The sequence below is a fragment of the Drosophila innubila genome (genome assembly GCF_004354385.1).
Source record: "Drosophila innubila isolate TH190305 chromosome 3R unlocalized genomic scaffold, UK_Dinn_1.0 2_E_3R, whole genome shotgun sequence".
NCBI lineage: Eukaryota > Metazoa > Arthropoda > Insecta > Diptera > Drosophilidae > Drosophila > Drosophila innubila.
In genome coordinates this window covers 20,373,438-20,390,486 of record NW_022995380.1, presented here as the reverse complement: position 1 = coordinate 20,390,486, position 17,049 = coordinate 20,373,438, and the positions used below count along the sequence as shown (strand labels likewise).

Genomic DNA, 17,049 nt, shown 5'->3' with positions numbered 1-17,049 from the left:
ACTTTGTCGACACTCTCAACATACTGCATATTGTGACAGCTGTAACGACACTTGACGCCCCTTCTGCGGGAATGTCATGCCCTGGGCTTTTGGCTTAAACGTAAATACTCGTGTGTATGTAACACATGTTGAAAGCAGTCAAAAGTTCAGCTGGCAATACATATGTCGAAATGTATGTGTGGTGTCAGCATCATGTATTTTTATAAGCATCATAAATCATCGCACTTGACTTACTTAAAAAGGTAAACAGAAAGTGCACTGAAAATACAAAATGTCCTTTAAAAGGTCAAATACAGGTCAATTTTATAGATTTCTCACTTAAACTAACTTTTAAACACAATGTGGTGAGTAGACAACTATTAATCTTTTAAGGACTTTTAGATTTTTTAACAGCTTTAAGCTTTCGTCTGCTTTAATCACAAAAAGTAACAGGTGAGCATATTTCAAAATATTCCAAGTAACACTTGATAATTATAAATTGTGCTCTTTGATTCTATTCTGAGTTTCCAGTTTAATTAGTTGTGTCTCCCTTGCAATTAATGAATTTACAATTGAGGTCATGTACTTCTCTAATTAAATATCCGGGTTTCAACAGCTGCACGCAGTGGATGTTTATTCGTGTGCCTGCACAGCAACATCATGCGCATCACACATACGCCACATTGCTCATTACGCATTCGCCCAGTGTTAATGATTTCTGTAAACTGTTTTCGATCTGCATATCCTGCGGTCGCCTACACTTTCTCCCTTTAAACAGCTCCCACATTTGCTCATATGCGAAGCACGTAGAAACATTTTTTTTCTTGTTCAACACACTGGGTGATTTATGCAATCTCTCGGAAGAAAATACAAAAATATTGAAGTCATATCAGTGAGTATATTATTTAGGCACAACATTTGTATGTAAAAGCAATTTTAATTTTAGATTAAAAGAAAGTTCTCAAAGAATCAGACTAAAAAACTGACTGCGAATATTTTTTATGCATGGTATATTAAACAAAAAATTTGTTTAAATGTTTAGAACAAAGAAAAACTAAATTTAAAGTTTATTGATGTGCAAATATTCTGAATAAACTAGTATCTTACAGAAAACTTTATTGTAAAAAATTTTTAGTTATTTATTTTCATCAGCAAAATCAGCCAAATCTGCCACTGTGCGCTGCTGTGTAAGTTGTAATTGCGACCAGAATCGACAATCGACGGCGACGTCAACTTGACTTGCCTGTCAGTCGGCTAACAAATGAAGCAAAGTCGAAGCTCCAGCAAAACTATTTATATATGAAAATCCACCCGACCCGGCCTACAAGGGAGTGTCTAGGGGTGTGGCCAAGGGAGCGGCCAGGATGTGTGAATGAATGGATGCCTTCATGCGTGTGGAGGAAACTGTTTATGGGCCACTCTTCGTGTCTGCCTCTGTTTTGATTAATAGGTCAGCCTTCGACATTGGTCAGTAGTCCTGGATATTTGTGCAATGCCAGCAGAAATGGAATCTCAGTAGCTGCTTTGGCAACAAAAAGAGAGAGCAATGTTAGCATATTTTAACGTGCCAGTCGCGTTCCCTTAAGTCGCTGTACTAATTGGCTAGAACTTTGTTGAGGGTAACTATCTAAATAGCTAACTAGCCTAGCTTCCTTTGGCATCCTGCGTCCTTTTATCAGCTGCTGCCACACGCACAAACAGTTTTATCTTACTTTCAAACTGGCAGCTCCTCCTCTCTCTTCCTCCCCCTTGATGCTGTGAATAATGTTCCGGGTTTTGTAGCTAAATGCTTAGGACGATAACGAGAACGAGCACAATGACGATAATGGGCTTGTCTCCCTTGATGTTGTTGTTGTTGTTGTGTGCGCTTGTTGGCTTAATTGATTTAGTCGATGCTGCAGAGACTCTAATAGTTGCTCATCATTTATGTGGAGCTGAATGAAAGTCAACATGACAAGGGCAACAGCAACAGCAACAGCAACTGGCACTTAATATTTGCCACCACTGTGTAACATATTTGACACGCAACGTTGCATACAAAGAAAACAAAAACAAAGAAGAAACAAACCGGTTAATCAGCTCCTCAAAGCGCCACTTTGCATCCAACACGGTCACAACTCGCATGCAATCGAGCCCGTCTATTAATTCAACGACGCCAACACTATTAAGATCATTATGCAGCTCCCAGTGTAGGGCGAATCGAGAATCGAGAATCGAGCCAACACTTCAGAGAGTTTCGATTCTTGACTGCCGGCTTATGGCCATTAATGGCATCTTATCTTGTCTGCAGACAGAACTGACATTGCAACAACTTAAGATTAAGTAGGAAGGCATTTTAATTATTTACTACCTGATCAGGCATTGATACAATTTCAAGATTCTGCATTATATAATATGGCAAACAATGCTGTTTATCTGCACATACGAATATTTAATATGTGACTGCTGTATACCCTACAAAAGCGAATTGAACGGGTTCACATCTGATTCATCTTTAAATGCCAATAAGGCATTAAGAACATTTACAATAGTTGGAATATTCTCGACAAACATGGCAACTGTATCGGTATGTGGAAATCATGCGATCATGTATACCCTACAAATCAAGATCTTTGGTAATAAATCTTAACAGAACTTTCGTTATATTCTCTATTCATTATTTTATACATCGTGATGCATTTTTCGATTTTAATATAATAATTTTAACTGTTTCAAAATTTAAATTTAACTGTATTAAACACAATGTTAAGAATTATTAATCGAATTAAATTTATTTTATTAAACAAAAATAATAAATAAATTAAAAAGTATTATAAAGAGTTGATGTTAATGTTCAGCATAGTAAAAAAATGTTTATTGGCATACTCAAGAAGAAAAAAATTAGGTATGTCAAAAATATTAGAAACATGGAAACATTTTAATAAACCAAATTCAAGTGATTTATATGTACCATATTAATTGTAGAGTACTTAACAATCGATGTATCAAAGTATATTTTTCCATCGGAGAGCTTGATATATGTGTCATAGCAAACTAAACTGCGTATTTGTTTGGACGAGCTTTGATTATTTATGTGTGTTATATTATTACATATTAATATAATAGTTGGTTGTAATTGTTGTACAGAAGCATTTTGCTCTAATTAACATTGGAGACACTTGATTTATGCACTACGTATAGAAGCTGCTTCCATTTATAGACAAAGCAGCAACTCGTAGCTGATTTTCATTTAATCATCAGCTAGAAGTCGAGATACTGTATATAAAGAACGATAGGGCGTAACCAATAAACTCAGTACCACAAAAGTCTCAGCCGAACACGGACTCAAAGAAAGGAATAAAGAAATTGCAATTTAATAACATCGACAATATGCGAACAACAGCGGTAAATATTCAATTGAGTGTGATGAATGGGAAAATCGAATGAAAAGTGCAATTTTTCACAAACAGTCGCTGCTGCTGCTGCTGCAATTCCTGCTGGGTTTGCACCTCATCGTCGGTGGATTGACTCATGTGGTGCCGGTGGCATTTCCAGGGCCAATAGCTGGCACCTATTTGTTGTCTCCGCCGGCACAGCTTGTGTATGTTGTGCAGCCAGCACCAGAGGACGATGGCAGCTATAAGCCACCAGTTCCCCCCGCAGATGGCCTATGGCAGCCACAACCTGGCTTAGAGGGAGAATATGTCGAGGACTCGACTGCGGATGCCAGTTTGACAGACTCCTCGTCTGCGGCAGATGCTTCTGCTGCTGCACAGGAAGCTGCAGGTGGCGGTGATGCCGCGGGTGGCGGTGGTGCTGGCGGCGCAGGCCAGGCGGGACAAGCTGGCGGCGTTTTGGGCGGTGCTGGTGGCAGTGGCGGTGCTGGAGGCGCTGGCAGCGCTGGTGGCGGCGGTGCTGGTGGTGGTGGCGGTGCTGGTGGCACTTTGACATCCGGCGAGAGTGGTCAAAGTGGACAACCAGGAGCTCCGAGTCCGGCTGGCTCGCAACCGGATGGCGAAGATGGCGCCGATGGTGCGGACGGTCCCGACGGACCCGGCGGCATCAAAGGTGGCAAGGGTGGCAAGGGCGGCAAAGGAGCACGCAATGGCGCCGGTGGTGGCGGTGGTGCCGGTGGTGCTGCACCACAACAGCCAGCGCCTTCAGCTGTGCTACTTCCGGCGCCCGTCTGGCCGGAACAGGAACACAATTTGTAGTAAGTAGGCAGATGAGCAGTGATTGAAACATTACATAATATCCGGTCTTTACAGCGCCGTGCTCTAAACTCCATGTCATGGGACAAAAGCAGCTCAGATCCAGTTAGTACTTTAAGCCAGTTTTAGAATTAGGTCTAGTCAATGTGTCAAAATCAAGCAAACGAATATTAAAATTCGATAACGCATACTCTGCAATGCAATTAAAGCTCTTTACACTGCCAGCCATAAATCTTCGTACTTTGCAAAACTGGGCCAACCAACTGGCGGTCAGCAGCTGGACAAAGTTCTAGCCTAATGTCAGCTGCTGCACAGATTCTCATTTCCTTTTCCCTCTCTCACTCTCTCTCTCTCTCTTGCTCTTTCGCTTTGTCTCGGAAGCGACTTGAGCAATTTAAACTTTTCTCAAATAACATAAATAAACTTGTCGTACATGTGTGTCCGCAAACTGAGCGAAAGTCCAAGCCGTTATTGTTGTTATTAGCCTTGTTTATTGTTTTGCATAATTTAAATATTAATATTATATCAAATTAGCTTTTGACTGTTTGCCAATTCCTTGTGCTATTTAAATATGTCACATTTTATGCAAATGCCTAAAAGTAGGCAATGCAAATTGTCGATACACGTATTTAAATGACACTCAAACTAATTGGCAAATCAGAGAGCGAGAGAGCGGGAAAGAGAGATAACAAGAGAGCATGTGAATAACAAAAAAACTACAACAAATTGATAGATTGCAATTTTAATACCCTTTACGTATATTCTACAAATCTCAGCAGTCAATGCTTTTAGATGCTAAAATATTTTTTTAAAAATTTAGAAGAAATTTAAAAAAAATATTTAGATAAATTGATTTTATTTTTAACGGAATAAAATGGAATATAATTGATTTAAAATATTCACATAATTATGATTTTTGTTTAATTGTAAAATCACTTTTTGTTTGACAACTTTTGTAACTCCAAATGTGTCCTATAAGAAATTTTTGTTCGTTCGATCTTTTTTTTCAAAATCAGCTGCCGTCTAAATCTCAAAAGATTTGTCTAGAAATTTAGGTTAGTCTACAAGAGTAAGAAGTCTGCAGTGTTGCAAAAATAACTATTCTTTAATGTTATCATTGTTTTACTGAACGCAACAACAGCTGTCAATTTTAAAAGCATTTTGAAACAACAAAGTGGGAAATACTCGAATATTGAAGCTCACGCTTCAGAAAAATACAAGAAACAATAACACAATTCAATTTTGCAACTGTTGTTGCAATTTGGAGAGAAAAATACTATATGGAAAAGGCAATGGAAAACTGTTTTTGGCAGGCAACAATCAGCATCAGCAATCGACAATCGCATTTCACATTTCACATTTTCGTTGCTTACTTTGACTGTGCAAATGCGCGAAATGTTCAACGCATTTTCTGCATAAACAGCAACAGCAACATCTGCAATAGCAACAGCAGCAGCAACGACAACGACAGCAACAACATTTGCAATAGCAACAACATCTGCAACAGCAGCAGCAAATTGTGTTGCATTATCTTTGTATTTTGTTTCAATTTGTTGCTGTAATAGTTGATGTGCTTATTGATGTTGTTGTTGATGCTGTTGTTGTAATATTTACACCGTGTGTATCTCCATTATGTTGTGTGTGTGTGTTAAGCTACGCATTGTTAGAGATAATTGCTTCAGAGTACTATAATTATTTGAAACCCTGTTTCCTAAATAAACAACGGTTGGTCAATAGGACACAGTAAAAGTTCAAAATGAATCGAAATAAATAAATCGATATAATCCTACCTTAGCTGTGACTTTTTAACTCTTAAATAGTGCTTAAGTTATAAAAATTTTAATATTATATAACAATTATTTAACAAAATTCAGGACACTTTCGTTGCAGCGAAGTATGACTGTAAATTGAAGCGGCAAGCATGTTCCCAGTATTTAGTTTTACAGCAAATTCAACAGCATCTAAATTGTTTGCATGCTTTAAATGTTATATTAATTGAAAGAAGTCTAAAATTCAGAGAAAAAGAAAATAAATTAAATTATTTGAATAACGCATTCCACGAAATGTCAAGGTTCATTTATAAATTGCAGAAAGCAAAGGTAAATTGAAGTTTGTGTAAAAGTTAAAGTTTTTCAAAAATAAAAAAAAAAGTTTAAACTAAATGCCCACTATGGTAATTTATTGTGTTTGCAATTAGTCAAATTGCAACAATAGCAAATATCTGTCATAACAACAATTATAACAATTTGGAGCTGCAATGTGGATTTCAACACATGGATTTACATGTATTCAAATCGGATCAATTAGGCCATAAATTAACGCCTAAACCATTAATTAAATTGAAGCAAAACATAAAAGCCACTTTAACAAAAATATGCAAAATGCTGCAAGTAAACGCCCACTTCGAAAAAGTGGCAATAAACCAGGCAACCTGGCAAGAGAACTTAACCCATTGCTGAAAATGGCTTAGTAATTGTGTTATTTTATACAAATTTGGCTGGCATTTGTTTTTGTTTGCTTAACGGTTCTGGCCTGGTGTCGATGTTGCAGTACTGGGCATTGGGCTGGAACTGACCCTCCAATTAAGTGTGGTTCTGGCCAACGGCAAAAGGCAGTCAACTGGTTGCCAAATTGCTGCCAATGCAAATGAGCCACAAAAAGCCAAAACGAAATTCTTCAATTCGTTGGAAAATCAACTGGCAGAAATCATAATAAAAGGAAAAAAAAAAAAACATGAGAAAGAAAAACAATAACAAAGTCGTGGCAAGAAGCGAATTGCGAATTGCAATAATAAAGTTGGCAAAAATGATTTGAGCCAAAAACAACAATGTTGCACATTCACTTTTGACGTGGGCTTTTGGCCACGCCCACGAACTCTTGTGGCAAGCGGAACGTTCAATCGGTCAAGCTACTGTTGTTGCTGCCACACATTCTGGCCACACAACCGACCATTTAAGCGCTTGTTGCCAATTTAAATAACTTCAATTGCACCATAATTAGATTTGGAGTCAAATCAATGAACAGATCAAATCAAACTAAACCCGATGCTTAAATATTCATACACCTGTTGACCTCAAGGTCGTTTAAGATTGAAATTCAATTGCCAATTGCGGTACATGTCTAATTAAATGACTAGCCACCTCTGCTTCCCCCATCCTCAGGCTTAGAAGTGACCATTTTTGGTAGGCTCTTTAATAGTCACAAGGGAGAAACTTCTCCTGTTATTTATGTGTTGAAAATCGAACCGAGCGGACCATTTGCACCGTGACCTTTGCGTGTGCGGCGTAGATTGTTAATTTTTAATTAGTTGAGTCCGAGAGCCCGACAGCCTGCCCTGTAATTGACGGCGGTACACCAAGGTTATTGATTAGTGCAAAGGTTGCATTTCAATTTATGGCTTTCAGGCATGAGGGCTGCAAATTAATACCAACTCGAGGTTAACACTAAATGCGAGTATTTTGCAAATTGAGAGACCACCCAGTGTGCATATTTATTTTGGCTCAACTTAGCCGTAAATAGCTGAGAGCAAACACAATTCCATTTCCATTTCCATTCATACAGGTGAATTTCACATCATTGTAAAACAACAAAATGTCGCATTTCCGAATTGATTGATTGTTTGCACTCGAATGTGCTTACAGGATTCGTAGGATTCGTGGGCGCTTCGTTTGCATTCCTTTTCATGATATGCACACACTGCAAATATCCCATGTATTTTCTCCTCAGGCGATGGTATGTGACAAAGCGTGTGCCGAGTTGACTTTACAACTTTACAACATTCTGAATGGAAGTGCCTACAAAGAATGTCATATAATATTAAATGCAATTTAAAAGTTGAATTCCACAAATTCTTTAACGTAAAATCGATGAACTGCAATTCATAAAATAAACTTGCAGGTATTCAAAAAGAGTAAAGTCGGCTTTAAAAAACTTGAGAATATAAGAAATGTACATAATAACGGCAGAAAAATATATTTGGGCATTTTCAGCAATACTAACTAACCAAAATAAATCTTATAAAAACTTTTGTTACCAGTAAAATACATTAAAAACGTTTGAGAAAATCCCGAAAGTAAGATAATTTTAATAAATTAAAAAAATAGTTGTTGAGAAATCTCTAAAAAAAAGTATTATAATCCTGTTTGAATATAAAATACAAAATAAAATCATTAAATATACATTTAATGACTTATAATTCAATTTAAAAATTAATTTAATTAAGCTCAAAAAGTTTTCAATTTTATCAAATCTTTGAAAAAAATAAATATTTTTAAATCTAAAAGCTTTGGTGGTTTGGTATCAAGAGCACTGAAAGTTGCATTTATTTTAATTTTGGGAGATACCTGATTTTGAATACTTGAAATTTCAGAAATAATTTTTAAAAAATTTTTTCTTATACATTATAAAGATTTTGAAATTATATTTCTATCTCAAACATCCATTAAAAAGCGTTAAAGTTTTGTGATCAAATACATTTTTGCAGTTTATTTGTCTGTTTGCAGTTTCATATAATATATAGATACATATCCAGTACATGAATCAAGATACATTTAAAAATTACAACAATTATTTACAACATACTCGTTCAGCATTGCTCAAGTCAAGAAATTGAAGAAAGTAATGGAAATAAGTAGAATGAAGAGCATAACTATAGACTTGACAGTGGCAGTTGGCAGTGGAAGAGAGTGAGACAGAAGATAGATTAAGATAGAAAGTGGTGAATAGTTCAGATAGAAATGAAAGAAGTTCTATATTGGAACTGGAGATGGTTGAAAAAAAAGTTGAAATGGGCAATTGAGACAGCAGCTCAAATCTCCCATTGTTAATTACGTGTGTGTGTCAGACAGAGATGAAGATAAAGTTGTTGCTGATAGAGAATATAGAGTGAAAGAGACAGTTGTATATACGCTAGCTTGCTTCGGTGTCGTTAGAGTGAAACAAATAGATATCGGGCAGATTATGTAGGGATGCTCGTCGTAATCGTTATCGTTATCGTTGTCGTTGTTGGTTCTCGGGGTCAATGGCTTTAAACCAAAACTGTGGACGGTTCTGGACTTAATAGTGGTTGTAGTGCGCGTGGTACTGGCCATCATCCTCGTGCGCAGAGCCACCGTAGTAGCCACCATGGGCAGCACCACCGTGACTGGCAGCAGCCACAGCATTCAAGTGGGCGGCACGGGCGTGTTGCACCTCAGCGGGCTCAACGGGGACACCGTTGTGGATGACCGGGATGTGGATGGGACCCTTGTGCGCATAGCCGCTGGCATAGCTGTGGGCGTGGCTGTCGTGGCTGGCATCCCAGCGACCATCGTAGTGACCATCATCCCAGGTGCTGTGCGAGCTGCCGTGGGCGGAAGCCTGCGAGAGGGCGGCAAAGTGGGCGGCCTTGGCGTGCTGCACCTCGGGGGTGTCGACGGGCACACCATTGTGGATCACAGGCACATGGTAGCCACCGTGGTGGGCAAGGGGAGCGATGGCATGAGCGGAACCGGAACGGGCAGCGGCATGAGCGGCAAAGTGAGCGGCCTTGGCGTGTTGCACCTCGGGTGTGTCGACGGGAGCACCATGACCATGGGCAACATGTCCCAGAGCCTTGGCATGGGCAGCATAATGCTCAGCCTTGGCGGCCTGCACATCGGGAGTATCGACGGGAACACCACCGTGGGTGAGTGGGACATGAGCAGCACCACCGTAAGCCCAGGCACCGCCATAGATCGAACGCTTGTACAGATGATGACCACCCGCATTGTGGGCGGCAGCGGCATGAGCGGCAGCATGGGCGGCCTTGGCGTGTTGCACCTCGGGTGTGTCGACGGGAACACCGCCGTGGGTCAGCACGGGAATGTGGATGCCATGATGAGCGTATGGCACATAGGCGGCATGAGCATGGGCAGCGGCATAAACAGGTGCCACATGGTGCACGGCCGGAGCCTGGGGCAGATTGGTGCCTACCGCATTGAAGCCGTGATGGGGATCAGCCGTGTACGACACCGACTGTGTATGGCCATGTCCATCCACATAGGAGTAGGAGCCGTGTGTAGTGCCATCGTGAGCACGCGTCTCGTGCTTCTGTGAGTTGGGATCGGCGTAGCCATACGAATAGGTGTGGCTATGGGGATCCAGATGCTGATATTGTGTGGACACGGCTCCGTGCCATGAGGCGGACACCGTTGAGATGAGCAGCGCTGCGGCAATCAACTGCAAAGAGAGCGACATGGATAACAATTAATTTAGGCTGATACGTAACAACTGGCGCCACCTGGCGGCGCAGTAATTGCACTTGTCAGTCAGTCAGTCAGTCAGTCAGTCAGTCAAACAGACTTTTCCCAGACTTTTTTCCAATTTCTTGTGTTTCTCAACGTTTCTCTTGCTTTTCCTTTCGACTGCCTCTTTGGAGCTTTGACCATCCCCACACGCCCTCTTTGCCAATACATGTATTGTATATATGTATATATATATATATATACAATGTATCTCTTTTCGATGGTAAGAGCCGTCATGCGAAACATTTGATTTGATTTGATTTCGATTTGAGATACTCGTAGCAAGTCGATCATATTACCGCATACGAGACCATTATTATATTATGTGGAGCAAGCGGTGACTAAACTATCCAACATGCAACATGTCAACGGCTTATCAACTGAATTCAACACTGACTGATGGCAGCTGCAACTAATTTCTGGGTAGTCCAGTGGTGCAAGCAACCTGATATAGTCATGATTGAAGTATTAAACTAAAGCAGATCTAAGCCATTAATTTGCAAAAACTAATTTAATATAAGAACAAAAATTGGCAAAATTGAAAAAAAAAATTATTAAATATCGTAATTATTTAAATAAAAGATCATAAAATTATTATTCAAATGTTGTGTAAGCCAATAACTAAATAAACTTTATTTAATGTCAGAGAAATTTCAGATATTGAAAATATCGAAATATCACTATATATCGTATTCACCTAGAGAATCATTTATATTGTATTAAAAAAATATAAAATGGTATAACAAAAAAAATGCAGTAGAGTATCCAATCAAATATATATATATATATATATATATATATATATATATATATATATATATATATATATATAAAAAGCATAGTTATTAAGCTTATATAACAAGAAAATAAACTTCATAAAATATGAGAAAAATACAATAAATCAGAAATATCGTAAAAAAAAAGCCTTTATTTTATGTTCTTCAGAGGAATTCAGTAGAATATCCAAACAAAGATACGGAGTCGAACTGCCCTATAATTAATTAATTTTATGTCGTAAAAATAAAAAAATAAAAATGTAGAATTAATTGACTCATAGCACTAAACATCGAGATATTTGAATTGAATTATTTTTGAATAAGTTTGACTGCAAAACGAAATAAAATCAACAAAGTCTATTCTATTCTTAAACGCTTCAACAATGTGAATTCTACACGAATATTTCTCACAATTTTTTGTCTTTATGTGAATAAAATTCTGTTGACTTTAGGACTGTAAGAAACTTCACAAGGTGGACGCTGAATTATCCTTTTCCGCATTAAGTATTATCTTAATATTTGCATTAATTTAAATTGTGTGCACTTTTAGTTGTTTACTTACAAATGGCTTCATTTTTGTTCACAAAGTGTAAATCACAAGTTGAGTTTTGGTTGAACAACGTTAACGGTAAGGTGCCGTTCAAAATAAGGAAGTGGGGTTAACTGCGGATGAACAGAAAACAAACTGCACACACACTCGACACACAGGCACTGGACGCTGGTTGAACCTCCTAGAATCTCGACTAGGACTGTTAACGAACTGTGCTGACTGTCGGCGGACGGCTCTAATATATACCGCCAGAGACAGAGGCCGAAGCAGAGGCCGAGACAGTGGCAGAGGCAGAGGCGTTGGCTGAGACGCCGGCGACTGCGCAAACACAAGAAAAAGAAAAAGCAAAAGCAAAAGCAAAAGCAATAGGAATACAACAATATGAGCGGTAACAGTAACAACAGCAACAATATTGGTAACAATAACTACAATGAGAGCACAAGCAGAACAATCTGCCACAAGAGTAATCGAATTACAACGTTAATCGCGGCTCGAAGCGGGTTTTAGCCAAAGCCAAAGCCAAAGCCGATGCCGAAGCCAAAACCGAAACAAGATACGAATGTTGCCAAAGCATGTTGCCAGACACTTTAGCTTTATTGCTGACTCTTTTAGCGATTTTACGGCTAACTAATAAAATCAGCTACACACATGCATGCTCAAAGATAGAGATAGATATACATATAGAGGAGTAAAAGATATTGGTGCTGCATTTGGCGTTTGTCACTGCAAATGCTGCCATGACCTTGCTTTCGATTGAATCAAACGTTATGGCCATGTCGGAAAAGAATTTTAATTGCTACGTATGTATTTTTTTTTATGAGTTTTAGCTTTTTGACTGCCGTGTGGGCAATTGAACTTCCGTGCATTGAACAATTAGCACTCATTATTTGGTATGGGGGATTTATGTTCGATCTTATCGTCTTGTGCCTTTCCAAAAAATTATTTTGCTCACAAAAAAAAAGCCGACCCCGCCCAAAGTTGCTCTCATAAACAGCTAACAAGGGGCCCAATCTATGTGTATGTTTCTCTTGTTGTTGTTTTTGTTGTTGTTGTTGTTGCTTGGGCAGCCAAATTAAAAAATTCTTATGAATTTTTTTGCGAGTACTGAACGCTTAGGGAGTCGCAGTTGCCGCAACTTGCAACATGCCACGGGCCACAACGCGAAAAGTGAGCAGAAATATCGAAAACTACAACAAAATTGTAAACCAATTTCTGGGCGTTTTGCCTCTTTAATCAACGAACTGCATCGAAAAACGGCAGAAACGAAAAGTTTGCAAATTAAAAATAAAAGCGCAGCTCACAAAACAAAAGACATAAAAATGGTTTGTCTAACAGTGCAACATTGTTGTTGTTGTTGTTGTTGCCACATGTTGCAGCATTTCTTTAGCGTCCAGTCGACTCAATCTTGATGTTGCATTTGCCACACTTTGCAATTGTTGTTGTTGCTATTGGTTTTTATTGTTTTACGTGGCACAGAACAGGCGCAACACAAGAAACACATTTAATAACGAGTTCGATCATTTGCATTCGATAGGCGCCATCTACAGCTGTGTATGTTGCATGTGGCACATGGCACACTGTGCCACATATATCGGCAACTTAATTTGCTCAGCTCGCCTGCAAAGCCAGCGCCAATTTAATTTAAATAAACTCAAACTCAAGTTGCGCTTTTGAACTCCCCCAACAAATGTGCATTTGTATAGGTAAAAGAGTATGTGTGTAAGTGTGTGTGTGGGGGCGTGGCGGGTGTGTGTTTTGACATTTTTGCAACATGCGCAACATTATAAATTATATTCCCGTTGTCACCTTCGTTTTCATTTTCATTTTATTAGTTTTCAGTTTCTTGCACTGACTGTCGACATGTGGGCTGAACTGTTCAAGTGCAATCTACAGATTTATAACAAACATATGTATATACGGTATTATACCCACCTATCCTGCGCAATTTGTGAGCTATAATTATCATTTTATATGGGTGCGCTACAGCAAAACCAATGCGGCATTCAAGTTTGTTTGCATAAATAAAGAATTACCGCAAAAAAGTGCTAATTAAATAATCATATTTATTAAGCTATTTTCTATATACTTAGGGCATTTATTAAAAGCATTTTTATTTTGTATTCCTCTTTTTTTTTTTGTCAACTGCTCTAAGTTGACGTTAATATCAAATATCAAAAATAATATCAAAACATTCACTATAAAGAAAAACAATAGACACTAATTTATATTCTACTTTAACTGATATAGATATAAATACAGTTCCTAAATATATAACAAAGAGTTAAATTATAAAATTGTTGTCACGCTTTCAGCAAGAGTCATTGATAATTATTTTATTACTATATTTAATTGCCTCTACTAAAACGCCATAAAAATGCTAGTTTCTTATGAAAAATACCTTTCATAATAATATATAACGGACACGTTTCATATATTATTAAAGTAAATTTATTGGACTAGTTTGTTCCAAGGCGTTAAAAATCAACAGTTATTAATGACAATTTTAATCTACTTTTGCAATTAGAAAAAAAAAATAAACGGAAATTCTTTAACAGCAGCTGCAATCTCAAGAAGTACTTCAAATGTGTTTTAAGGGCCTTCAATGACTACATATGCTCCAAATTCAGGCGAGTAGTTAGAGATGGAAGCATGCTAATATTGGTTGAATTTATTAAATATTAATTAAAATATTGTAGAGCTCAAAAGCATAATTATATTTAACATATTTATTTATGTAAAAGCTGTCGATTTAATGTAGATTTAATTAGTGCTCGTGTCACGCTCTCATCTCTAATTCTCAAGCCATGCTATCATCCATCAAAACAGACTGAAAAGTTGCATTCATTTTTACAATACAGAGGCGTGGGTGTGGACTGCCTGTTGAGGTTTTTTATCAATCTGTTTACGAGTCTGTAAATGCAAATTGAGGCATTCAACAGAATGCAGAATACAAAAAAAAATCTGGCAGTAAATTGCATGCCAAACAATTCTACGATTCAAACATTTAATTGTTCTTGTTTAGATTTGTGGCTATTATGAGGACTTATGTACCATAATTGAATATTTGTGGCGAATTTGTGATTCAGTTGCTAGACAGTTCGAGAATAATGTACAGCCGTTTATCTTGCAGTTGTGAATCCATATTCATAAGTAAATCATGTTTAATTAATTGCACTAGCAGTAAAACAACATAATTAACGCAAATTCTACAACAAAGTCGCCGCGGGTGTTGGCCACTTTACAACTTGGCCAGCTGAGCAGCTGAGCAACTGACCAATTGTTGATCTGCTGGATCATTAGGCAAATTAGCTCGCCAACACTTGGACCGCTACAATTAAAGCCAATTAATATTTAAATTCAGTTAGCAATACAATAAAATGCAGCACCACAGAAACTCAACAGCCCCGTGGCAATCAAGCCAATCGCAATTTATAACTTTGTTTGGTCTGGGAAATCACAGTAAAACCCCTTTAAACCCGACACGCATCACTAAACATCAGCTGGCATTGAAACACTTGCAATCGACTCTTTGACTCGTATTTCAGCAGTTGGCAGTACTCGTATTTGGCCAGGTTTTCGGTAGTCAATTTAACAGCTACTGGCCTGCTTTGCTCAGTGGTGCAGTGGTGCAGTGAGGCGCATCCGACACTCTTTTGGCTGACTTTTGGCCAGGCGGATACAGTCGTGACTTCCAAGTCTGGTCAAGCCTGGCCAAGACAATGTCTATGGGTGTAACAATTATTGCATTATTTACGTTCAAGTCAGCTATTATTTGTTCTTACACAAATGCTGTTGCTTCAAATATTTGTGGTTAATTATAACAGCTAATTGCTTAGAAATCGTTGCAGGTTTGAATACAGGATGATCCATCAAACGAAAGAGAATCTAAAAATATAGAGTATACTTGTACAATATTCAATTTAGAGTCTATTTTGACCATTTTGAATCTTTTTTTTTTTAATTTTACCCGTTAACTTCTTGATTCAGTATTTCAATCAGTCAAAATATTTGAATGTCCCTAAGTTTAAATTTTTTTGTTGTTAAATTTTAAAGTGCCCAAATAATTTAAAAATTAAATAATTTCGAATTAAACTTCTTAAAATAATTGCTTCACTTAAAGATCAATAATTTTGGAAATTTAACCAACTTGAAAACTTACAAAGCACCCTGTACATTCAGATCAAGAATAAATAATTCAATGTGCTAGCCGTGCATAGCTAAAATAAATCATTAAAATTTATGAATTTAATTGCCTTCAATTATTGCCACAGATAAAAAGCGTTACAAACTGAGCACAACTTGAACTGGCAACAGTTAACAAGTGGTTACAGTTACAGATCTCCAAGATCTTGGCCATTTCAGTTTCTATTTGGTTTCAGTTTGGATTAGATTTTCGCATTGAGTGGCAGATAATTCAATTCAATCAACGGTGGCCACCCTAACATGAAATTACAAAAATTATGGCACAACAAAAAAACATGGCAACATGTCATTAGGGTGTAACCCGACGAGGGACGATGTAGACGATGTAGAGGTGGAGTGAGGAGTGGGGAAATGTGGCATTGCATGTGGTCTGCATCTGTCAGAAGGCGGGTCCAAGTTAATTGACTGCCAGCTAGGGCAAACTCTCGACTTTAGTTGCATTCAATCAAATAGCAAATTCTTTTGCGATCAATGGAAACATGATTGATTGTCGCATTAGTTGGCAATTTGTCTGGGATGCGATTTGGGTGCAGTTTACTCCTGCTAATCGCGTGGGTTGCTGCTCAGGCCAAAAGAGATAACGAAAACGCTGGCGATATTGATATTGATATTAATATTGAATTTTGTGGCCCAGTTGTTGGTTGCATGGTTGCTTGGCAACAAACTGTGGCAGCTGCCATCGAACTTTAAGCAATTTGACACTCTTAAAACCTGTATTTTAAGCTGGTCCGCTTGCAACATTCAAGCCGACAGCATTTTTGTGTTGTGGCAGTTGTGGCGATTCGCCACAGGTGCCACCCCCTTTTAATGGAGCAGAGCAAATAAACTCCCACGCCCCGATAGATGCCAGGACTGAACCCAACCCAACTAAGGATATGCACGTGCCACAACAGAATCACGAACAAAGCCGCGCGTCATTTAAATGCTGACCTCCAACCAATTTGACATGGAAATTCTAAGCGACAATAAACGTAAAAACTGCAGGAAAAAAAGGCACGGAAATAACGATACATGGCAAAGTTATTGTCGCATGCGAAAAATGACACATAAACCGCACCGCAACAACCAACAGCCAACAACAACGTGGC

The 17,049-nt window shown here is 38.2% G+C and overlaps 2 protein-coding genes across 2 annotated transcripts; one reads left to right on the top strand and one right to left on the bottom strand.

The window, feature by feature from the left end:
- The first annotated feature begins 3,255 nt into the window (after positions 1–3,255).
- On the top strand, positions 3,256–4,372 carry LOC117791848 (glycine-rich cell wall structural protein 1.0). Its single transcript, XM_034631748.1, has 3 exons — positions 3,256–3,363; positions 3,429–4,171; positions 4,227–4,372. The coding sequence occupies exons 1-3, from the start codon at positions 3,349–3,351 to the stop codon at positions 4,237–4,239; spliced, it is 771 nt and encodes a 256-aa protein (XP_034487639.1). The 5' UTR covers positions 3,256–3,348; the 3' UTR covers positions 4,240–4,372.
- A 4,423-nt stretch (positions 4,373–8,795) lies between these two features.
- Positions 8,796–11,986, bottom strand: LOC117790283 (histidine-rich protein PFHRP-II). Its single transcript, XM_034629677.1, has 2 exons — positions 11,771–11,986; positions 8,796–10,367 (listed from the first exon to the last, which is right to left on the bottom strand). Exons 1-2 carry the CDS (start codon positions 11,780–11,782, stop codon positions 9,225–9,227), a joined length of 1,155 nt encoding a protein of 384 aa, XP_034485568.1. The 5' UTR covers positions 11,783–11,986; the 3' UTR covers positions 8,796–9,224.
- Between the last annotated feature and the right edge of the window lie 5,063 nt (positions 11,987–17,049).